Source organism: Notechis scutatus, chromosome 1 (genome assembly GCF_049901735.1).
Source record: "Notechis scutatus isolate UNSWTSFEM ecotype Mainland chromosome 1, rNotScu1.2, whole genome shotgun sequence".
NCBI lineage: Eukaryota > Metazoa > Chordata > Lepidosauria > Squamata > Elapidae > Notechis > Notechis scutatus.
In genome coordinates this window covers 179569257-179595015 of record NC_142009.1, presented here as the reverse complement: position 1 = coordinate 179595015, position 25759 = coordinate 179569257, and the positions used below count along the sequence as shown (strand labels likewise).

Here is a 25759-nt window from a genome sequence, read left to right as displayed (position 1 = left end):
CAGTTTGATGTAGTGGTTAAAGTGCTGTCCTAGAAACCAGGAGATTGTAAGTTCTAATCCCACTTCAGGCATGAAAGCCAGCTAGGTGACTTTGGGCTAGTCACACTCTCTCTCTCAAATCAACTCAACAAAATGGGCTAAAAGAAGGAGTTGGGGTGAAGAAAAATACATAATTAAAACTTATTTCTATCAACACTATTGATGATTTTTCAACAGTATAGAATATAGAACATCAGGGTGGGAAGGAATCTTAAAAGTTATTCTCCTCCATGCTGCATCGAGAGCCCAGGATGGGTTGACTCCTTCCTATGACGTCATTTAGCTGAGTCTGTACTAAGATATAAAAGCCAGCCCCCGGAAGAGACCCCAGCTTTTGACTCAGCTCCTTTCAGTCAGTAGCTGTGTCTCTGAACGCTTCTGTTAGATAACACTCACCAGCGATCTTCAGTACCGTTTTTCCTCACTTCAGCAGCTCCCAGGATCTGGGCAGCTGCTCTTCCAGGAGAGCAGGGCTCTCTCTCTCTCTCCTGCAGCGTTGGAAGCAGCGTTGCCAGAGCGCTGTTCAGGCAAGTTGGGCAGCGTCTGTAGACCTCCCCCATGCCTGCAGTTTGAGCGGTCGTAAAAAGTGATCGGCAAACCGACAACAGCTTCAGCCAGCTGAGGGTCTGTAAATAGCACTCACCAGCGATCTTCAGTACCTTTTTTCCTCACTTCAGCAGCTCCCAGGATCTGGGCAGCTGCTCTTCCAGGAGAGCAGGCTCTCTCTCCTGCAGCGTTGGGAGCAGCGTTGCCAGAGTGCTGTTCAGGCAAGTTGGGCAGCGTCTGTAGACCTCCCCCATGCCTGCGGTTTGAGCGGTTTTAAAAAGCGATCGGCAAACCGATACCAGTGTCAGCCAGCTGATTGTGTGGCCAGAGGCTGCCCTTTCCTTTGCTGACTTCACTCTGGGCTCTTTATAGCCTAAGGAGAAATTCTTCGATCTCGGAGCCTGTTTCCCATAGTCAGCGGCCATCTTGAATTGAAGCTTTCCACCATGAGGTGAGCGGCCATTTTGTAAGACCGGGGGCCAATTTATACGCTAAGGGGCTTAATCCAACAAATTTACAAACAGTTTCTTTCCATCGTAAGAGCCTTTATTCTGCAAATGGAGCAAGATAAGGGTCAGGCAGAGTCCCCCCCTCCAGTGGAACAGTCTCTTAAGCCAATAAGAGAAAAGGTTGTAGGCAACGCACCCAATCAGTCCAGAGGGAGGTGGCTGCTAAAATCAGAGCTAAAGCTCTAGCCCCTAAGAAGGCAACTCAGGCTGAGTTGAGGGCAGAAAAGCGCAGACATGCAGCCCTAGAGAGGCAGTTCAACAGAACTATTCAACAGAAGGGAGTGCAACTACATCATGTTTCAGGTGATACCTGTGGGCCCCAGCCAAGCCCTCCCAGGGGAGAAGACGTTATCTATGAGCCTTTCCATCCTCCATCCTGGTCTCCTGAGGCTTCTGCAGTACAATGATCCTACAAGGATCTAAGCAGATCTGGGCCTTATTTCCAACAGGCTTCTGGGCCCTATGCTCCTCCCCCTCCCTCCAGACCTCGAACCTCTTCTCAATCTAGGCCTTCACTCTCTCAGCAGCGGGCCTTCAGCCTTCTGCCTCTACCTTTGAGCATAGACTAGGGGATATCCAAGATGTTGTCTCATTGGCCATTAGGCAGGGATTGGCTGAGGGCTTCAAGCAAATCCTTCGACCTCAGGAAAGGGTTCAGGCCCTTCTCCCTTCTCAATCTATAAGTTGCCTAATCACCCTGATTTACACAGGCCCCAGGACCTCAGGGTCCATTCTTCTCTACCAGAATGGGAGGAGGTTGATGAGAGGAGGGAAGGGCTTCACCATCTGAACACAGTTACTCCTCTCATTCAGAACGTGAAGAGGGCGAGACCTTTAACCAAAATCTTCAGAGGAAGAGGACTCTCACCCAGAGCAGACATCCTCTGCATTGGTCTTCAATCCTTCTCTCTTCAGGCCATTAATCAGCATGGCCTTGGTCACTGCCAAGCTGTCGCCAGAGGAAGTGGCTCCCGAGCCACAAGGAATTCCCTCTAGCCAGGGAGACTCATTCTTCTCCAAGCCTGTAGTGCGTGCAGGGGTTTTGCTTTCTGCCACTTTGTTCCTGGACATGGTCCAGGAACAGTGCGCTTCCCCTTCGGCAGGTCCTCGCCCATCTTCTCTGGATAAGCATTTCTACAACATCAGCGCAGCCCTGGACAATTCCCTGGCAGTGCCTTCTGTTGACATTCTGGTTCTGGCCTCGTTCCCATTTTCTGGCACTCACGTGGGCATCCATATGGTGGCTGCACCAACTCCAGATTAGATTGCCTACATCTGACCTTCGGTCTCACCAAGGCCTTAATAAGATTATCGCAGCGGCGGAATTCACTGCAGATGCCACTCTCAATTCCGCCAAATTTGCATCTAGGGCCATGGCATCTTCAGTAGCAGCAAGAAGACTGTTATGGCTCAGAAATTGGCAGGCGGAGTCACGCCGTAAATGGAAGCTGGTTTCAGTTCCATTCATGGGCGATAAGCTTTTTGGCGATGCTCTGGAACCTTATCTCATCGAAACCAGAGATAAACGTAAAATTCTCTCTTCCTCTGGGAAGAGAGCCGACTATCGCCCAGCTCCTTATACTGGTAAACAGCCCTTTGGGGAGGGTGGGAGTTGTTCCTGCCGTCGCTCTAAGTAATCCCTCATTCTCCCCACCCATCGGAGGTCGCCTAGCCTTCTTTGCCTCCAAATGGGAGGAGTCAACGGCGGATGCCTACGTGCTCAGCACTATTAGGTCAGGATTACAATTGGACTTCCTAATGCACCCCCCCCGCAAAAAATCAAACCTGTTCCCCCCTCTCAATGGGGACGTGGGCTTTATGCTCGCCTTTCATCGTTCCCAAAGCCTCAGGGGGGGGTAGCGAACCATCCTTGATTTAAAATTTCTCAACCAATTTGTAAAATACAGGCTATTTAAAATGCAGACTCTGCATTCTTTTTAGACAGTGTTCGGGAGGGCGATCTCCTCTCTTCCACTGATCTCATGGAGTCTTACCTCCACATCCCCATTTGGCCTCATCATCGCCAGTTTTTCCGTTTCTGTTATCAGAATACCCATTACCAGTATCGAGCACTTCCCTTCGGCCTCTCATCGGCTTCAAGGGTCTTCACGAAGGTTCTGGCAGCATTGATGGCATCTCTGCTTTCTTTTCCAGTGAGGATCCAATGCTACTTGGACAACATTTTGATTCTGTTCTCCTTCATCCATGTAGCCCATCGGGATCTGCAAATTACCCTGTCATATCTCCAGAGCCATGGATTTTTCCACTCCTGTCCACTCTAATGGTTCCTGCTTCCCTACCAACGAGCAGGAACCAGCCACTCATCCATCAAGGTCCCGCTCCCGCCACAAATCTGGAGATCTCTCAATTGGTGTTGTTCCCCGTTAATCTGGAAGGGACTCCTTTTCAGGGTCCCAGACAGGGTAGTGATAACCACCGATGCCAGCCTCCTGGGTTGGGGTTCCCATATGCAGGGCCAGATAGCTCAGGACCTTGGTCCAGGTCAGAGCAGGCCCTTCCCATAAATTGGCTAGAGCTCAGAGCCATTTTTCTAGCTCTCAAGCATTTCAGGCACTCAGTGACTGGCTCTCATGTTCTAGTCCTTATGGACAACATGGCCGCCATGGCTCATGTCAACCGGTGGGGGGGGGGGATGAGGTCCAGAGCCCTCATGGGAGAGGCTCTATGGTTGGGGTTATGGGCAGAGCAACACCTGTTGTCAATCTCGGCGGACCACTTCTCCGGAATCAACAACTCCCAGGCCGACTGGCTCAGCAGGAGCCTGGTCGACCAGGCAGAATGGTCTATTCCTCCTTCTCTATTCAGGGACCTTTCCCTCAGATTCAGAAGGAGGTGGATCTTCTCCACTCCTCAAATTGCCCAGGTCACCAGATTCTTCACCATGTTTCCTTGCCAGGGAGCGGAGGGGACCAATGCCCTTCGGTGCAGATGGCCCAAAAGTCTCCTCTATGCCTTTCCCCCATTCCCATCATTCCAGCAGTAATTCGGAAGATGTTGGAGGAACGAGCGGAGCTCCTCCTGGCACCCTATTGGCCAAGGACGCCCTGGTTTGTGGATCTGGTCAACCTGTCGGTGGCTTCTCCTTGGAGGATCCCAGCCCATCTAATCTCCCTTCATCAGGGGATTCTGCTCCACTCGGAGCCCCAGTGGCTCAAGCTGACCATGTCGCACTTGAGCGGCAGCGGCTAGAGGTGGCTGATCTTCCTGAAAGGGTCATCATCACTATCCTGGCATCTCGCAAACCTCCCACAAGGCACATCTATGATGCCACCTGGAAGGCCCTTCCCGATGGTGCCTTAGGGAGGGTCTCTCTCTCCCACTTTAGCCCAGTTGGCAGAGGTTCTTAGATTCCTTTAGCATGATCTGGAGAAAGGTTTGGCCCCCAACACCTTACGCAGGCAGGTTGAGGCCCTCTCCTCAGTTCTTTCATGGGGTTCGCTTCCTTCCTAATCCCATCACCCTTCAGTCAGGAGGTTTTCGAAAGGAGCTTCCAACCTGCACCCTCCGGTGGTTCACAGGTATCCTTCCTGGGATCTTCATGTGGTCCTTTATGCCCTTACAAAGCCCCCTTTTGAACCCCTTAGAACATTGTCTCTCTGTTTCCTGACTCTGAAGGTAGTGTTCCCTGTTTCCATCACTTCAGCCAGGCGGGTATCAGAGCTCGCTGCTCTTTCCATCAGACAGGACCTTTGTTCCTTTCACGATGATAGGGTTGTCCTCAGTCTGGACCCCTCATTTATTCCAAGGGTTAACACCTGTTTCACAGGTCCCAGGACATTATGTTGCCTGGCTTCTGCCCCCTCCCGCACCATGACTTAGAGCAGCAGTGGCACTCGCTAGACGTAGGTAGGGCTCTTAGAATATACATTAAGCACACTTCCTTCAGGAAGTCTGAAGCAATTTTGTTTCCTTTTCCCTTCTCACTTGGGGCACAAGGCCTCTTCTCCTACTATTAGCAGGTGGGTCAGATCTTGCATTGAGCAGGCCTACAAAGCTGTGGCCCTTCCAGTTCCTCGAGGTCTGACGGCGCACTCTACCAGAAACGCAGCCACTTCGGCTGCCTGGGCGACCCAAGCACCCTTGGAGGAGATCTGTCATGCGGCCACGTGGACATACTACCGTCTGGATGTCTTTGCCTCGGCAACTGCAGCCTTCGACAGACGGGTGCTTCAATGAATGGTTCAACAGTCGGTGTGATGAGCCGGACGAGGACTCACCTGTGGACATGCAAGCTTTGGTATGTCCCATCCTGGGCTCTCGATGCAGCATGGAGGAGAATGGGCATTGGTAGAAGTTACCTGAACGCCCTTTCTATCTATGCTGCGAGAGATCCCAGCCCCTCCCTTGATTCGTCCGGAGAGGGTAAGTCATATTTCTGTATTCATTTGTGCTTTCAGACACACCTTTCAGTCTGTCAAGTATCTTCACCAAAGCTGGGGTCTCTTCCGGGGGGCTGGCTTTTATATCTTAGTACAGACTCAGCTAAATGACATCATAGGAAGGAGTCAACCCATCCTGGGCTCTCTCGCAGCATAGATAGAAAGGGCGTTCAGGGTAACTTCTACCAACGCCCATTCTAGTCCAAACCCCTGCCTATGGCAGGAGATCCTATTGTCCAGTCTCTTCTAGAAGACTCCATTGATAGTGCACCCATAATTTCCAGAGGAAAGCTGTTCCATTGATTGTTCTCACTTTGAAAGTTTTTTCATTTGTATACTCACTTTAAGGACTTACTCCAATATTGCACTGAACAGAAAGTCTTAAATATAAGATTTATCTATCTAAGTAAAGTACCGTATATACTCGAGTATAAGTCTACCAATATAAGCCGAGGCACCTAATTTTACACAAAAAAACTGGGAAAACTTATTGACTCGAGTATAAGCCGAGGTGGGAAATGCAGCAGCTACTGGTAAATTTCAAAAATAAAAATAATTAATTTGGGAAACGATCTCACTATCATGAAAGGTTTAATTGATTCACTAACCCAAAAGAAGAAGAAGATGATGACAGCGGAGGCAGGAGTCACTCTCTTCCCCTCCTCGGAGGCCCCTGAGTCAGGAGTCGCACCGCCGGCGCGCCCCAGTCCCACGTCGCCTCGGAAGGGAAAGGCAAAAGGAAGAGCCGCGGCAGCGCTTTGCAACAGCAGCAGCGGCACCGGAGGCTCAGGCTCAGTGGCTCCTGGTTTTGCCCCACCTTCCCAAGGTAATGCGGACCGGAGCCGCACTGGCGGCAGCAACTCCCGACAGCCCCAGCCGGACACCTGAGTGGAGATGTAGGGAGAAGGCAAAAGCAACGGAAGATCCTTCAGGGAAACTGAGGGGAGACTCACCCTTGGTCCAGATGAGCCCCTTCGCCCTAAGGAAGCAGAGGCAGCCAGCAAGGGCAGGCAAGCCCGCTTCACAGACTCCGTCCGTCCTCACTCCCACCTACCCACCCACCCAAAGCCACGAAGTCCCCCAATCGCGCAGCCCAGAATCGCCCTCCCCTCAGGGGGCAGCAACGATGCCCGGTTTTCCCGAGACAAGAAGCTCTGCCATGCAATGAAAGCGCCTGGCTCTAGGCTCAGAAAACAACACAAGCCGAGGTCGCTTGGCTCCGCTCGACTTCTCCAACATCCGGCACCGCCCTGTTCTATGTGCCAGGCCCGGCAAGTCCGAGCAGCCAGCGCGTGGAGCAGGACGGTGCCGGACATCGCCTGCCTCTTTCGCAGCACGGGAGGCCTCCCCGGCTGGCCAGCTGCTCTCCTCCTTCTCTGCCTGTTTGTTCTGTGTGACCGAGGAGGAGGAGACCGGCCGGCTGGTTGGGAGGCTTTCTGCGCCGAGGAGGCGGCTGCTGGTGTCCGGCTTTGCTCCGCTTCTCCGATGGTCCGGCGCGGCCCTGTTCTTTACTTGGGCAGCCGGGCGCCGCACTGGCGCCCACGGCGGCAACAGGCAGTTCCGCCCGGCTCCGCTCAGGTGTTGGGAGTTGCTGCCGCCGGTGCGGCCCCAGTCCCGCGTGCGCCGCCGGGAAGGGAAAGGCAAAGCGCTTTTGCCTTTCCCTTCCCAGCTGGGGCTGTTGGGAGTTGCTGCCGCCGGTGCAGCCCCAGTCCCGCGTCGCCTCGGGAAGGGAAAGGCAAAGCGCTTTTGCCTTTCCTTCCCGGCTGGGGCTGTTGGGAGTTGCTGCGCCGGTGCGGCCCCAGTCCCGCATGGACTTTGCCTTTCCCTTCCCGAGGCGACGGGACTGGGGCCGCACCGGCGGCAGCAACTCCCAACAGCCCCAGCTGGGAAGGGAAAGGCAAAAAGCGCTTTGCCTTTCCCTTCCCGAGGCGACGCAGGACTGGGCTGCACCGGCGGCAGCAACTCCCAACAGCCCCAGCCGGACACCTGAACGGAGCCCGGGCGGAACTGCCTGTTGCCGCCGTGGGCGCTGCAGGCGCCCGGCTGCCCAAGTAAAGAACAGGGCCGCGCCGACCATCGGAGAAGCGGAGCAAAGCCGGACACCAGCAACCGCCTCGGCGCAGAAAGCCCCCCAACCAGCCGGCCGGTCCCTCCTCCTTGGTCACACAGAACAAACAGGCAGAGAAGGAGGAGAGCAGCTGGCCAGCCGGGAGGCCTCCCATGCTGCGAAAGAGGCAGCCAACGATGTCCGGCGCCGTCCTGCTCCACGCGCTGGCTGCTCGGACTTGCCGGCCCGGCACATAGAACAGGGCGGTGCCGGATGTTGAGAAGCCGAGCGGAGCCAAAGCGACCTCGGCTCGCGTTGTTTTCTGAGCCCGCGAGCCCAGAGCCAGGGCGCTTTCATTGCACGGCGGAGCTTCTTGTCTCGGGAAAACCGCCATCGTTGCTGCCTCCTGAGGAGGGTGATTCTGGGCTCACGCGATTGGGGACTCGTGGCTTTGGGTGGGAGCGAGGACGGACAGAGTCTGTGAAGTGGGGCTTGCCTGCCCTTGCTGGCTGCCTCTGCTTCCTTAGGGCGGGAAGGGGGCTCAACTGGACCAAGGGTGAGTCTCCCCTCAGTTTCCCTGAAGGATCTTCCGTCGCTTTGCCTTCTCCCACATCTTCCCTCTGTTAAAATTCCCCCACACACACACACACTTATTTTCGGGCGGATAGATTTCGTGTCTGAGCATTCTCACATGACGGTGGGTCTTTCCCCCCTAAAAACAGTTAAAAAAGAAAAATATATCCTCATGCAAGAACTTTTCTGCTTCCGATTACCCCCATGCTTAAAAGTTGCAAAGGAAACACGGAAGCAGGGAAGCGCCTGCCCAGCTCCGGAGCTCCACACCATTTTTTTTTCAGAGGGAATCTGACTCGAGTATAAGTCGAAGGGGATTTTTCAGCACAAAATGGACTGAAAAACTCGGCTTATACTCGAGTATATACGGTAATTAGTAGTGCTGTGTACTACATAGCTTTCCAAATATATTTCCAGTGTTCCTTCTTTTGTATTTTTTACAGTCACAAATAACAAATGTTACCAGGAACATCAGTATATCACCTCACATATATTTGATTTTAGTTTTGCTGGATGCATTTTGACTCATGTTTTTAACAGCTTATTATTATTTATACAAGCCTGAAATAGATCCAAATAGACATTTCAATTTTTCAAGCTTCTGATGCTTGGCAGCTGGCCACATGTGTTAATTCAGATACATCTCCCCTTCCCTCTAGTATTTGAATTTTACACGGTTTAATATGCTTTAAATGCATTATTTTCTTCCCGCTAAATTTATTAATATAAGTTTTCTGTCTTCTGCACAGTGGTGGATTTGTAAGCTGTGCAGATGCAGATAGATAAACTCAATAAGATGTCCATAACAAAGTACATTTATTAGTTCATCAGGTATCCTCATAACTCACATTTGTGACGAAGTTCTTCTTTAATGACCAATCCTGTGTATATCTGCCTTGTAGGTAAAAGATGGTTATCTCCTAACCCATCTTGTAGCAATAGAAAGCAGCTGCCATGAGTTAGGGAATTCAGGAAAAAGTGAGGAAAACTCCCCCAGCCCATCAAGGGTCAAATTAGTGACCAATCGGGATTACAGATGTGGCCATGTGACATGAACTACATTTCCCAGGATACCTTTAACTACATTTACCATGATGCATTCCCTTAAGGGGACAGCTCATAATTCCTAAGTAAATATCCAATTCCCATAGACTGGCTGGGATAGCACAATAAGGATTGAAACTGGTAAGGCAGGAATCACTTAATTCTCAAGCCAGGTAGAATTGCCACACAAACATAGAATAAATACTGGTAGTGTTCAACTTAACTGGTTGCTTAACAAGTGTTCAAAGTTACAAGAGACTTCTCCAGAGCTCCTTACCACCCTTTTTGTCAATACGATAGTTGCAACATACATACCAATACACAGACATACCATAGTTAATCGCATTTTTGATGCCTGGCAATTGGCTCATCTTTACAGCCATTTGCAGTGTCCCTGTAGTTACATGAACTACAGTTTGCAAAACAAATGTTGGGTTTCAGCAATAAATGCCTATTGAGGAAAATGGATTTCCATAATGATTGTGGCATTCAGTTCAATTTAAAGCAGGACATCAGATGAAATATGAAACAAATTAGATTGTCAGGTTTCCAAGAGATTTTGATTTCAGGTCTGCTCAGATATTGGTGGAAAAATTGTACCAAAATATGGGTGGGAAGGGAAGGTACCAGGAATATCATTGCACTTTTCAGTTGCCTCCTCATCAAAAGTTGAGCCTACATATCTGTTGGAGAAAAGTTAAATCAGTGTTCACAAAACCTGTGTTTATATTAAGAATTTGGCCACTGTGCATCAGTGCCAGGTTAAACCTTCCCTGTCCTGTTGCAAACCACGAACACATACCAGTTGCAGAGTGAGAATACCAATTTACTCAAGACTGAGTAGATAAGTGAGACAGGGAAATAAATGTATAAATCAAAACAATCTTTGGGAAAGAAAGCTTCCCTGGGTAGCTTTGCTTTCAACAAGAATAGGCAGACATGAAGTCAAAATCCTGTCTGAATTTCAAAGAACCAAGTCAAGATTGTCACCCAATCAGAGTTTCAGGGTTTGTAAACAAAATTCACAAGAATGATATGCCAGAACCGAAGATCATATAGTTGTTTCTAACAGAGAAGTGTGGGTTAAGGTTGCCTCTTAAATCAGTTTGAACCAGTTAACTTTCTTTAGGTTAGTTACTCCTTGCTTGGTAAGAAGCCTCATTGAACATCTTTGTTCTGCTCCCCACTCTTATCACTGAGTTCAAGATTTTGGGGATTAGGCCTCAATTTTGGAAAATTTAGTTGTTTTTTGTGCAATTCCCCTTTTTTCCACTGGGGTGCGCTGCGAGCGGGTAGCTGAATTTAGGAGACTCCGATGAAATTTACTCGACTTTTGGGTTACGTTGCAAGGGAGCTACTGAATTTGGGAGACTCCGTTGAAATTCTCTGGTTGGCCACTAGAGGGTGCGTTGCAAGGTCTGGAAGACGCTGGTGCAGTACACAGGTTGGCCTCTTGAATGCATTGCAATTCAGTACTCGACCCTTGGGTTATGTTGCAAGGGGGTTGCTGAATTTAGGAGACTCCGTTGAAATTCACTACTTGACCACAAAGTGGTGCTGCAAGCGGGTAGCTGAATTTAGGAAATTCCTGTGAAATTCACTACTTGACCACGAGGTGGAGCTGCAAGTGGGTAGCTGAATTTAGGACCCTTGGGCTGCGTTGCAAGGGGGTTGCTGAATTTAAGAATCTTAGGACCCTTTTACTGCATTGCAAGGGGGTTGCTGAATTTAGGAATCTCCTATGAGGAATAGTCAGTGTTTTGAGCAAACTATGTTCAGGAGATTTCTCCCTTTTAATTCCAGCAAAGAGAAATGTTTCTTCAGCTTTGTGAGCAAAGAAAAATGACAGGCTGTATTTAGATTCCCTCTTTAAGGGAGGGTTTGTGACCTGTTTCTATGGAGATGGTTCATCCTAAAGCAGGGGTCGCCAACCTTTTTGATCTCGGGGACCACCAAACTCATAATTTTAAATCCCGAGTACCGCTAATATGATTTTTTTTAAAAAAAGATAATATATTTAATATAAATTTTTATTTTTATATTAAAAATAAATTTAATATTAAAAAGTTTATACACACACACACACACACATGTATATAAATGCTTATTTAATTATAACACAATCGTAAATGCTTAATCATAACTGTGGGACAGAGTGAAGGGAAAGGAGGGGCCTCTCATCCTGGGGGGAAGAGGGAGGATTTAAGAAGCCACATGGTGCCTGGAGGCTGGGAAGATCTGTATGGGGAGGAACCGGCTCCCCCTCAAATGGAAGAAAAGCAGAGTCATATCTCCCCCATCTCAGAGGAAACCTCTCCCTCCTTTGCCAGGTGTGGCTGCCTGGAGTTGGGGGAGGGAAGGAGGGCCGGACTGGAATCGCCAAGGGGCTCCTAATAACCAGGCAACACCCGCCCTTCAGCCTCCACATAAGAGGACTCCCCGAGGCTAAGCTCCAGATTTCTCCTGTCTCTTCCAAGCAGAGAAGGATCCCTCCCTGTGTGGAGGGGGGTGTTGAGTCCAGAAAAGTTAGAGCTCTCGCCTGCACAAACAGGCTGGTTATTAGGAGCCCGTCTTCCTCAGCGCTCTTTTGGTCTGGGCATTTGGTCTATTCCCCCCACCCCATGCCAAAGGAAAGCCAGCCAGGCTTCTCCTTCCCTCCTACCCTTCCCCCCACTCAATCTTACTTCGGGACAGAGGAGAGAGCGCTGGAAATGTGTGTTGGCTTTTCCAACATGCCTTTCTCCGGCACTCACTCACAATTCTTCATGTTCCTCCAGGCCTGGCTTACTGAGGGGGAAGAGCAGCCCTGACATCTCTGCTGTTCCCCCGCCCCCCCAAGGAAAAGCAAGCAAGCAGAAATAGCTCTCGCTGGGGCGAAAGAGCAGAGATTGGAAAGCACAGGCAACAGAAAACAGTGCTTTTCAAAGGCAGCAGTTTCCGTCTTTTGCCTGTGCCTTCCTCGATCTCAGCTCTTTCGCCCCAGCAAGAGCTATGTTTCTGCTCACTTTTCCTATGCTTTCCATGAGCAGCGATGGCTGGGGCCGTGGGACAGGGGGCAGCAGAGCAGAGCGCCGAGAGGGACGAGGAAACGGATGCCAACGCCCCATTCTAGACCTCAGAACTGGATGGTGAACACAGACTTGCCCACTCCCACCACCACCAGCCAGTACTTTTCTTGCCCTGGGCCGTCCCTACAGCCCGTGGCCATCAAGGAAGAGCCCAGGCCAGGAGAGACAAACTGGAAGGTGCGGGAGTGCCGCGCAAATGCAAGCAGCATGGTATTCCTGCACCTTCTGGCCATTTTCATTGCTGTTTCAGCCCGCCTGTGCCACCAGCCCCTTCTTGCTGCAATAGCACCATTACCTCATCCTGCCCAGCGAGGGCTGTGCTGCTTTTTGCAGGTTTGCGCTCAGCCGAAGGGTGGGAGCCGGTGGGTGGGCTTTGGGGGGGTGCTTTGGGGGGACATTTCTCTGCGGCCTTCCAAAATTTTTTCGCGGCCCACCGGTTGGTGACCACTGTCCTAAAAAGTATTTATGATTCTGTTGCCTGGAGACCACCATCATAAACTCCGGTAGAACTGGGCCTCTTTATGACTGTCTCTCTCCTTCCGATGTACAGAGGGGAATCAACCTTTGTTTCAGTGAATGAAGAGCCAGAAAATAACAACAGTTCCTTACTCAAATTCTCTTTCTTGTTTGCAAAACAGTCTCTGAGGCAGCACCCGAAAGATGCAAATAGAACCAGATAGGAAGCTACTTGTTTATCTCTTGCGACTGAGGGATTTCTGGCCCCTCCCTGGTAATTCAAACGTGCCTTTTAACTTTAGTTGCTCAGAAAGAGAGGGAGAGAGTGAATTCAGGGTTTAAATCCTTCTTTACTTTCCTAGGATATCAGATTTTCACTATACTTTCACTGTGGGATTTCCGATTTAACTGTATTTTTACTGTCCTGTCTTTTAATTGCTGGCTGAATATAAATACAGTCAGGCAAACTCTACAAAGGCTTCCATACAAAGTTTCTTTATTGGGTCAGGTCACAAGGCATTCTCAAAGTATAACTCACGGTTATGTCGAGATCCGTCTAATGTCCAATCTTTGCGTAGTTGACTTCATAGTGTAAAAATGCAGTTATCTTCATCCCATAATGATGGAACAAAGCAGCACAATGCTGCTGGGGGCCAAGCAAGAAAAGAAAACAAAGGCATCCCCCAACCCAACCAAGGGTCAATTCAGTGACCAATCAGGATTACAGATGTGACCACATGACATGAACTACATTTCCCATGATGCATTAACTACATTTACCATGAGGCATTCCCTTAAGGGGACAGCTCCCAATTCCCAATTAACTATCCCAATTAACTATATACTGCCTGGACAGCACATGACTACTCCAGCTATTCTGATACTACCTCTGTTTGAGCAGCCTCATGTGATTCTTAGCTTGTGTCTCCTGAAGCTGATTATCCACAGGTTTCTGGACCAGGAAATTCCTTTTCTGAAGTATAAATTAAATGGCATACTTCTGGGGAAGTGCAGAAAGTAAGGAACATAATCTTGATGGAGATAAGTTTTGTACCAAAGCAATGGGGAGTGGCAGGTGAAACATATCTTCAGTCCAAAACAGACAGATAATATTGAGTATAATAAGGAGGAGGTATATAACACAATAAGGTTTAACAAGTCGTTTTAGCTTCCTGAGGAGTTGAGATCCTGGATCCAATCTACCGAGTGGAGCTGGCAGAAAAAGGGACATTTTGAAAGTAATGTGCTTCAGATATGCTTCAGATTTGGCAAATTGACAAAAAAGATTGTCCCAGCTTCCAGGGGTTTAAAGACACCCAGAAATTAAATGGACCCCAGCTATCCCAATTCTCAGGTCAACATTTAATAATTCCTGTTACTCTACAGATCAAGGTAGGCTTGAAAATACAACTGCAGGTCCAACTAGAATCTCACACCTTTCACTGCATCTCCTAAGATAATCAGACATGTTTCCTTCTCTTACCTCATCTAAACTCCTCTTTGGATTTGAGACTACTCTGAATCTTTCTTTCTTACCATTAGCAATTTGTCGGGAAACCAAGACATTTAGCTTTTCTTTGTCATTTAGTCTTGGGAGTGGACTAGGCTTCATATTCTGTTACTCTTGGGATAATACAATATTTGAATTGACAAGCAAACCTCCCAGCTATAGGGCCTTATTTATCACACTGCAGTAAAATATGAATCCTCCTTGGATGCAAAATTATATGATCTTTTTATTATTTTTTTATGTTGCCCATCTCCCCTACAAGGTAATTCTGGGTGGCGTACAAGTGATGTATTGTGTTTTGGAGATGGAGACATGGAGACTTCCATAAATTTCTCTCTTTGTCTCTGACCGGTGTTTCTGTCTTGTCTTTTTTTTTTTTTAAAGAGAAAAGTAGTTCATTATTACTGTCCTAATTAGGAATCTATCTCTGGTTTCTGAGCTCTTGCAATGATGCTGCAGAAGGCATGCGTATTTAGCTAATTAAATCTCAAGGAATATTACAATCTGATTCATACAAGGAAGGGCATGTATAGTATATTGGATTTCATTATATATTGGGTGGCTTTGGAAAGAAATGTTTGGATATATGGTGATGTTATTCAGATCAGGAATTAATGAAATTTACGAAACTTTTATTATTTCTCATTAATTCTAAGCTGATCTCTGCAGTAAACAAGTTTGGGCACTCCTTGTGTGCCTTTGCGACTACACTCTCTAGGCTAAGCTAAAGAAATATGCCTTATACCTGCCCATATTGGTCTATTTGGGATATAATCTTTTCCTGAAAGAAATTCAGATGGATCCAGTGCCGTCTGTTTTCATTGGGAAGGACTTTTCACCCATACGCTACAAAGGACTTCTTGGTCTGTGCCATTTTTAATAGTAAATCTATTCCTATTTTTGCTGCACTGAGAACATCATGGATTCATCTTACCCATAAAGGAGTTCCTTTCAAGTGGGGTTCTGATGCACAATTCCCATTTCTTCTACTATTTTAAATATAAATTTTATTAAAAGCTTTACAAGGAACATAAAAATTAACACAAACTAATAAAGAGTAAAAGAAGCACAGAAAGAAACAAAGGAAGAAAGAGAAAAGAAAATGCAGGATGAGAGAACCAAAAGAAATAGGAAGATGCTTCTGATTTCTTCTGCAGCAAATATAATACAATTACTCTATGATTGCAAAACAAGCTCACTTTTTCTATTCATTATTTTTTCTAATCATCACAAAGACAAGTCGTGAGTGCATTTTTTCTGTTTTATTCAAAAAGTCTTCATGGGTTTTCCAGCCAGACATAAATATAGATTAATTTAGCCATCTCTACAAGTTCTGTCATCTTGACTAATTATTTCTCCATTGTGGGTATTGTTGAACCTTTCTTCATTCGTGTATGCATCAGTCTTGTTAACATTATCATATATAAAAACAAAGTTCCCTGACTTTTTTCTACAATAGTCCCAAGAGAAAAATCTCTGGTTTCAGTTGTACTTTAACCTTCAAAATAGTCTGGATTAATGTATGTATTTGTATCCAATTTTTAGCTGTTTTCCATGTACACCAAACATGGTAAAATGTCCCTTCATATTGTTTACATTTCCAGCAAAGATGTGAAATATTTTTATATTTTCTAGACAGATTTTCTGCTGAGAAATACCAATATTTCAGTCCTTCCAAGCACATTTTCCCATTGAACCATTTGTACATTATAGCCAAAGATTTTATTGTACATTTGTTCACTTCTTCTGTCCCATATTTTTTTAAAAAAGCATACAATTTAGCAACAACATGATTATCATTAATACATAATTCTATTTCAAACTCAATCTTACTTTGTTTAAATCCGTAATGTTTGTTATCCATGTTAAACCTTTCTGAATTGTACATTAGAAAACCATTGGCATTCTTCTATTATCAGATCTTCCTGATTCCATTTTACAATCCTGCTGAGAAAATGATAGTACATCATGGTAAATTATCCATTTATATTCATCAAAGGCTTTTTGCACTGAAAGTCACAAAGCGTTTTCGGGCAGAACCTAGTTTTATATTTATTCCATACTCTTAAGCATAGCTGTCTAACATGAAGATGTTTAAAGTCTACGTTCACCGTAGCTTTTATTTTCCTCCTCCTGATAGAGCAGCAGTGGTTAAAACCAAGTGGCTTATTTTCTTTTTTAAAGGAGAACTTAGAAAAGAAAAAGGACACATTTCTCACTGAGGACTGGTAACTTGACATTTCAGCCTTTTCAAGGGGGAAATGTACCATTCTGTGGCAGGTGTCTTTATGTTCTAGGAAGTGTAAATAGCTGCTTGATATGTGCTGAGCTATTTTTCCCTCTGCCTGCAGGAAATCTTTTCATTAGGTAAGGAGTGTGAAACTCGGAATCTAGGCTCTCACCATTTCTGATTCTGCTCTTCCATATTGGTGGGTGTAAAACGTTGCTGTTTTGATCTTGCCGGGGCATTTTAATACCTGTTGGAAACGAATGCCTGAGGCACAATGTGAAATTATTTTTCACTGTAATAACCTACACACACACACAAACACACAAAATTCAAGAGTGAGGTGCCTACTGTGTAGGCAAACCTCCCAGTGCTTCGCTTCAGCCATAAACTTGGCAAAGGCTCAATAAATGCAGTGGGAGGTCACCAATTATGTCCAATTACTCCTGAAAGGCCCTCCTCCTTCCTGCTTGTGATGCCTCCCTTTTTTGTTGGTGGTTGGAAGGGTGGTTAAGGAGGTGGGCCGTAGGATGAAGGCAGGCAGGGAGAGAAGAGGGGGGTGGGAATCTGGTAAAACAACAATCCCTGGGAGCAGAGTGGGTGGGTGAAGGAACGCAAGGAAGGAGAGTTGGACTCAATGAGTGGGAGTCACTGTGGGGGCTTGCATTCCACACAAAAGCTGTCCCTTTTCCTCCAAGCAGCTACTTTCTCAAGGAGGTAGGGAGGGGGCAGCTTGTCTTTTGGAGGTGTCCCCTATTCTTGCCACACTTGAATAGGGAATAGCTCCCACAACGTCCCCACCTGTGTGCAGGCTGTTGGGGTGGAGACATGAAGAGAAAGCAGAGGGAGTTATTGGCCGAGCAGTGAAGGCAGGGTTACTTGTGATCCGCTTTATATTTTTGTGTATGTGCTGTGTGGGTAGAGGTTTCCTTTCCAAATTTAGCGTTGGCAGCTGGGAAGAAGTGGAAAGGTGTGTGTGTGTGTTTGTGTGTGTGTGTGAGGGAGGGAGAGAGAGAGAGGGAGGGAGAGAACATGCTTTGAGGGGGTGGGGACTTTGGCATGCTTGCCCTCCTATGGACTAGAGGTACAAAGGCATTGTGAAAACAGCTAGCTGTGGTGGAGGGGAGGGGGAATCTGATGCAAAGTTCAGTGGCTGAAAAACTCAGTGGGAATAAGAGGCCTACAGGGAAATGGAAAAGTGGAGTGGGAGAGCAGGAGAGAAGTTCAGCATGAATGTCAGCCTTAGATAGAGTGGGAGAGAAAGGAAGAAAGAAGGTATGAGCCCGCCCACGCCACTGTCAAGCGAGGTTGCAAAGGGAGAGTGTGGGATTTCTTTTGCTCCCTGAAGATTTTTTTTTTTTTGGAACAATCCAGAAGCCCTGCAGTCTGGTGTGTATATAGTAGGAGCAGGGTTAGCGGAGGGGAAAGAAAAGCGCCTGTGGTATTGAGAACATCTGCTCTAAGAAATTGCTGTTAGAACAGCCAAGTTGGAAGGAAGTATGGCATGTGTGCCTGTTTTCACAGGCCAGACCATAAGCACCAACAAGGAGAAAAGAATAATGGTTGGTTCATGGAGGCTCTCTTGACTTCATGTTTTTTTAAAATGATTTTGTTTGTTTTAATTAGCATCACAAGAAGAAGGTGCTGTGCAGCAAAAAGCCTAATAAATAGCTTCTACTTGCAGCCTCAATTTTATTTCTGAGGAAGCATTTGGTGTCTGATCCCAAGGCAGCCAAGAGAGCAGATACGATGCTACAGCTAATAGTTGCAATAGTTTTCTTCAATCAATCAGCAGTGTTTATTAATTGCTGCCCTTCTCTAGTTTCACATATTTCTTGAAGGATGAAGTTCATCAGGAATTATAGATTACCTACATTCATACATAACACCCTCAAATTTTTGTTGAACAAAGTGGGCAGGTCTTAAATTGTGATGCACGCGCATACACTGTCCAAAGCAAACAAACCATATTTATAACTTAGTGCAATTAGGCATTTGTTGTGCATGGTCACTATTGTTGGAGTGGAGCAATTTGAAACAGAAAGGCAAAAAGACATAGCATTCAGAAAAACTTCTGCTTTGAATGGTTTGATATTTTGAACAGAACAATTTACAGTTGAAAACAAAAGCGTACAGATAAATTATGACCTAAAAAGTTTAAAAAAATACTTGAGAGCAGGATTTCCATATAGTCCACATTTTAGAATGATGCTTGTAATAATCTAATATTAAAGCTATGTTTATTTTTATGTTTATTTATTCATCCTTCATTTAATTAAGAAGGAAAATTGCAGTGACCTTTATGAATGAACAAAAGTAAATTGACACAAAAGAACCAAATTGGAAACCTATTTTTGGATGTGATTAGTTTAGATCAATGTGCAAAATGCACAATAGCTCCTTTTAGGCTTGAGGGGTTGGGGTCAGTGTTTGAAACATTGCTTTTGTTACAAGGTTTTTGAACTGGATTCAGTAAGAGTAGAATACAGCCTAATTTCTCTTCTGTACCACTTTAAAGGTATTGTAGGAATGTTGTCTATTTTTAGTTCTAGCAATTTTTTATTTTTATTTTTGCTCTTGTCCCTCCAGAGTAGCCCTTCTCTTTGCCAGTTTACACCTCCTGCCCAAAGCACTTGGCTGTTTTTCTTCACAAGCCCATCTCCTGCTCTTACCAGTTGCTCTATGCATTGTTTGGTTTGGACCCTTTTTTGTTTCATTGTCTCCAGGCTCTTGGCCATCTGTGGTTTCTTTCAAGGCTTCAGTTCATCCTATAGACCAATCCTTCTTCATAGATATTGTATTTTTATTTACGCTGACTTGTCTCCAAAGATGGAATGACTGCACTTCTCCTAGCTGAGAACATATTGCATGTTATACCAGTTGGTGTCAATGACATCCTCACCACAAGTGCAGCACTACAAGAGATAATCAGCATAGTATTCACTTGAGAGTTGTGGATGCTGTCTGTTTGAAGAGGCTCATTATAGCTGCTTCAATGCCCTTCTTGAAATTCCAACAATCAGATCCATTTTTGAAAGGTTGCTTGGCTGGTAGAATGAAGCCACAGGGTTGTTGTCGTCCCCGTCCCCCCCCTCCGTCCCCCAGGCTCTTACTAGTCTAGTTATAGCCCTGAAGAAGGATTTTAGTTCATTTACTCTTGCTTTTAGTTTAATTGACATGCTTGTTTCATCTTTTGTAGCTTCCTTGGTGTTTTCAGAAATGTTGCTCCTCTCTTTCTGCATTGCTCAGGTATAAAGGTATACCTGAATAACTACTGTGTGCCTCTCAAAAGGATTAAGAAGAAATAGAAGACATCGTCTTATTTTTTAACCTTTGCAATAACTCGTTGGTTATAGGTAGTCCTTGACTTATGACCACAATTGAGCCCAAAGTTTCTGTTGCTAAGTGAGGCTTTCTCTAAGCCCTGCCCATTTATACTCTATTCATTTTTTGAGTGTATTCCAGCCTTGATTTCTCCAGAAATACAAAACATTAAATAAGTGCAATCCAGGATATGAGTTACTATGTGCATATAATTAGAGCCTAGTATAGCAGTTAACACATAGTTAATATAATGGGGCTTATACCTGAATAAATATACTGTATAGGTGCTTGCCATGGTCGTTAAGAGAACCACTGTAGTTGTTAGTCAAACTGTTGTTACGTAAATCTGGCTTCCCCATTGACTTTGCTTGTCAGAAGCTCCCGAAAGGGAATCACGTGACTCTGCGACACAACAACCATCATAAATATGAGTCAATTGCCAAGCATTTGAATTTTGTTTATATGACCGTGGGGAGGCTACAATGTTTGTAAATGTAAAAACTGGTCATAAGTCACTTTTTTTCAGTGCTGTTGTAAGAGGATTACCTGTTTGGCCAGTCATAGGCTTTTTCTCTCTCCTCCTCCTCCTCCTTCTCTGCTCCCTCCATCTTGTAAACTTTATAACTAAGATGATCTTAGGTTCTCTGAAAATAATGAATAATTTGTGAGGTTATCCTTTTTAGAGTCACTAGAACTGTGTCTCTAAATGTCTTTTTTAGAGTCATTAGAACTATATCTCTAAACTGAATCTTTTAAAATCATGTTTAAAATCATTTGGATTTTTCAGAATACTTTAACTATGAGAAAGCTCAGTTTGTCCAGTTCATTGGCCATTCCCCACCATTTTCAGTATTGATTGAAGAGGTATTTCTTTCTTATTAAGTAGATATCCTGGATATAAACTGTTTCAACTTCCACCCTCAAAATGACACCGTATAGGGCATTGCACACTAGAACAACTAGACACAAGGACAGTTTTTCCCCTCATGCCATCAGTCTGCTAAACAACTATTTCCCCAACACTGTCAAAACTATCTAGTAAGGCTGTATTCTATTATTATTCTCATCTTTCCTATTACCTATCTCCTTATCTTCTTATGACTATAACTTTGTTGCTTGTATCTTATGATTCATATTGTTTTATTTAGTATCCTAGTATGATTTATGTTGATTGCTTATTTAATATCCTATGACTGTCACTAAGTGCTGCATCTTACGATTTATGATGAATGTATTTTTATGATGACCATGGTCATGATTTATCACTTATTGCTTGTATGTGCACTGAGAGCTTATGCACCGGAGACAAATTCCTTGGGTGTCCAATCACCCTTGGCCAATAAAGAATTATATTCTAGAGCTAATATAGGTAACTCGTTTTTTTCTATGTTACAAGTAGAAAACTTCTGCTGTACTAAATGCTTCTTTTCTCCATCTTCCATGTTGATAGGTTGGATTTCCAGATTTCCAAGATGCCATCCAGAGTTTTTATCAAGAAGATCCAGTTAAACTACAGCAAGCATTGTCAAAAGGGAAGTGTGAAGAGCTAGCAGCACTTGGTTCCCAGGTAAACAAATGATGTGCCATGGGGAGTCTGATTACAGGTAGTTCTGGCAGACTTACAATTGCAATTGAGCCCAAAGAACTGGGTATGTCTAGTTTGATGAAAAGAAGGACTAGGGGTGATATGATAGCAGTGTTCCAATATCTCAGGGGCTGCCACAAAGAAGAGGGAGTCAAGCTATTCTCCAAAGCACCTGAGGGCAGGACAAGAAGCAGTGGGTGGAAATTAATCAAGGAGAGAAGCAACTTAGAACCAAGGAGAAATTTCCTGACAGAACAATTAATCAGTGGAACAACTTGCCTCCAGAAATTGTGAATTCTCCAACACTGGAGGTTTTTAAGAAAAGATTGTCTGAAATGGTATAGGACCATGATGGCAAACCTATGGCATGTGTGCCACAGGTGGCACACAGAGCCATTTGTGCAGGCACGCAAGCCCAGCCAAACTTACCTATGCATGGGCATGCCTCCCAGCTGATTTTGAGGCCATTTTCACCCTCCCGGAGGCTCGAGGAAACCTCTGCAGCCTCGGGAGGGCGACCCTTCGGAAATACCTGAAGTGCTGAAATAGGCCCGTTTTCAGCCTCCTGAGGCTGCAGAAGCTTCTCTTGAGCCTCCGGGAGGGCGAAAACTGCCTCAAATGGGCCGAAAATCAGCTGGGGGTGGGGACATTGCATTGTGGGTGCTGGCACGTGTGCACTTTTGGTACACCACAACAAAAAGGTTTGCCATCACTGGTATAGGGTTTCCTGCCTAAGCAGAGGGTTGGACTAGAAGACCTGCAAGGTCCCTTCCAACTCTTATTCTATTCTATTCAAAGTTTTCATTGTTAAGTTAAGTTATGCGCAAATGAGGACTGGCTCATTAGCTTTTTCTTGTCATGATGAAAAAGTTTGCAGTGAGATCAAGAAGAAGAAAAAATACAGGTAGTCCTCGGTTAATGACCATTCATTCAATGACCATTTGAAGTTATGATGGCAATGAATGAGGAGATTTGTGGTTGGTCCTTGAAATTGCAGCTATTGTAACATTCCTGTGGTAATGTGATCACAATTCAAGCATTTAACAACCGGCTCACAATTATAGTGGTCACAATGTCCCATAGTCACATGGTCATGCTTTGTGACCTTCACTACTGGCTTCGACAAGCAAGTCAATGAGGAAACCAGCAGGAGATTGCAAATGGCAATCATGCGATGCTGGATCTAACCAACACAACTGGAACTGCTGTCAGAAGTTGGCATGGCCACTTGATGTCATGTTTTATTACTATGTCACTTAGCGATAGGATTGGAAGTCCCAATTACTGTTGTTAACAGAAGACTACTCGTTAATCACGATTGCAGAATACCATTAAATATAAACTTATTAAATAAAAATAATTTACTTGCTGGCATCTTTATAGAAGAGTGTGTAACTTGAGGAAAAAAAAAACTTGTGAAAATCTGGAATTCTGGAGTTCTAACACTCACAGAAGCTCTACTTCAAAACTGTGTCATGTCAAAACTTTGTAATTCCTATCCAGCATTGTCAATTTCCATAGCACATGCTTTGCAAAAAACTGAAAGTGCGATTTATATGCTTTAAAATCAAACTCTTTCTGTAAATTCTGCCATGGGCTGGGGGTGGGACTAGAAGACCTCCAAGGTCCCACCCTGTGATTCCATAATTCTAAACCAGAAACGATCCCTACAAATTCTTGCAGAGATTTAAATTCATCATTACTTAAGGAATTCAGAGTTGGGAAATGGACCAAATTCCCAGGTGCCAGATGTTCTGCCTGTCCCAGTGATTTAACACCAAGGTGGAGCTCTCGTCACAATCAGGAGGCTGTGAGTTCAATCCTAGGTAGAGGCTAATAATTGGAATAGACTCTCCAGCTTGATGACCTCCAAGGTCCCTTTCCAACTCTGTTATTCTATGAAGGCTGAAACCATGGACTTCCCAACTCTTTGCTTCCTGTCCTGCATAGAAACTGGTACCATTAATTTTTCACCTGCTTCTTCACTTCCAGCTTCATGAACCCTCCAGGCTTGGGGTGGGGCAGGAGCATAAGGCTTCAGTAAAGCCAGGGGTGATGTAAAGTGATCAAACATAAAACAAGTAAACAACCCTGCAATAGCAGGACAATCCTTCCTACTAGCTAGGTTCCTTGGCTACCAAATACCACAAGAAGTCTCTGTTTCCTTCTGATTAATCAGGTATGAAGCTGCAATGAAACATAGGTGGGAAAATAGTTAATTTGGAGCTTTGGGGATTCTCTGAAAATTAGTGCAGCTGAAAATAACCTTCCTAACAACTCCAGATGGGAGGGAGCTGGAGAAGATCAGAGACATACACTTTTGAGATCCAGCCTTCTAATTTTGGGGACATCTCTTTAGCTGTTTTTCTGCCTGCAGAATTACTTTCTCTTTTTATCACCTTAATTTGCCAACGCCACCATCTCCAAATGTTGTGACAAACTATTTGTACCAGCTGACTGTAACAGGACTAGAAAAAAGTTAACTGAAAAATGGATAAAACTTCACATAAATTATGCATTAATAACACTTTGAAGTTTGTTTGCATTTATAAAGTCCTGGCTTTCATTTTTCTTTTCCTCATTTGATGACAAAGTGGATTAGATGCATTTATTTAGCTGTGATTTGAAGGGTAAATGGTATCAAATAAGAGTGTGGTTGAATTGCTTAAACCTTTCATACTACTTTTCTGCACCTTTTTTTTTTTTTTTTTTGAAACAAATTTTATTAATTTTAAAGACAAACAAACCATCGTTAACCATTAAGTACATAAAACCTCTCCATTATTAATTTTACAAGTCAAATACAATATTATTTTATACAACATAATTCTATTTTTCACCATTTCAATATAACCATATAGATATCTCTTAGCAAATTTCTCATTATTTCTCTTTTCGTATTCAATTTCATTATTATTATTGTTATTTTCTATATTTATCCAATTTATAATCATCATCTACATTTCTCTCTGACTTGATTACCATTATTCTCATCAAACATTCCTCCAAGGTTTTATTAATTATCAAACAAACATGAACACACAAAACACAAAAATATAAAACTTCTTTTAAGAAAGTAGTTTGGCCCCAGATTACCTCTCTTTGTATGGACTTCAATTAAATTCGTGCTCATCTTATATACCATTACCTATCTTATTTACCATTCTATATCTTCTATATAACTTCTCCCCGCTTTTCACTCCTCTTATTTCTATTTTATTTAATTCATTTTAATTTAAATCATTGTATTTATATTTTTTGTCCATTCTTTCCAAATTATCCATTTATCTCATTCCCTACAGCAAGTAAAAAAAAAGAATTTCTCCTGAAATCACTGATCAAGGTATGATGCCTTTCTATCCTCCCCCTAAATTAATATTTAAAATAATACCTAATACCCAATCTGATTCTGCTTAGTACATTCAACCTACTAGCCTCTAAAGAGAGAAAATAATAAGTCCATAATAATTAATATAATTAAATAATAAATCTAAATTTTAAATCTTATAGCATTCCAATTGTCTATTTCAAAAAAGAAATGCTACAATAATGAGTTTATAATAAGATCAAAACAACAGTAAATTAAACTTTTTAATTAAACTCAATATTTTAAACATTCCTTTTAATCTTTTATTAAATTTTAAAATCTATCATTACTAAACATTTCAATATTTTAGTCTTTTGTTAATTCTTATAACATTCTAATTTTCTATTTCTAATACAAATACTACCATACCATCTTATGTACCTTGCAGAATCTTCTTTTTTAAAGAAATTATACATTACCCTTTATCCCTAAAAAAAATTCCTTTTTTCCCATCTTGTTTTATACCTTTGTGGCTTTTCCCTCCCTTTTCCCTTCCTTTCTTATCCCACCTAACCTTTTTACCTCCAGCTTCCCCTCTCTGTTGTATTCCTTTCTCCTTTTGCTCAGTAACATTAACATTGAATTGGTTTTGCATCTTATTTTTTCCTTTCTTAAGTATTTTTTTGAATCTTAAGTCCTTCATTTTCCTTCCTTTCTTTCTCCTTTCTCTCTTAACTAAATTTTTAGATTCATTGAAGATGGCTTCTTCTTCTTCTTCTTCTTCTTCTTCTTCTTCTTCTTCTTCTTCTTCTTCTTCTTCTTCTTCTTCTTCTTCTTCTTCTTCTTCTTCTTCTTCTTCTTCTTCTTCTTCTCCTTCCATTTCCTCCATCTGTTGTTGTATTTGATAATTAACAAGCGCCATTTCTAAAAAGAGAAAGGCTTCTTTCACAGCGTCCTTTCTTTCTTCATATTCAACAGATAAAGCCATTCTTTATTCTTCTTCTTAAAGCAACCAAAATGTTTCAAAAGTTAGAGCAATTCCCCAAAATTCCAGAGAGAGTTAATCAGTCCAAACAAAACACAAAGTTCTCACTTTCTCTTCCTGGTGAGGTATCAAAGGGAAA

The 25759-nt window shown here is 44.1% G+C and overlaps 1 protein-coding gene across 2 annotated transcripts in view; it reads left to right on the top strand.

Annotated features, from left to right (window-relative positions):
* NAB1 (NGFI-A binding protein 1) overlaps positions 1 to 25759 on the top strand; it is a 73210-nt gene that overhangs the window by 33364 nt on the left and 14087 nt on the right. For both annotated transcript variants that reach the window (XM_026667997.2, XM_087949551.1), the window contains one exon: positions 21194 to 21310. In XM_026667997.2, coding sequence (XP_026523782.1) covers positions 21194 to 21310 — 117 coding nt within the window. The remainder of the gene's footprint in view (positions 1 to 21193; positions 21311 to 25759) is intronic.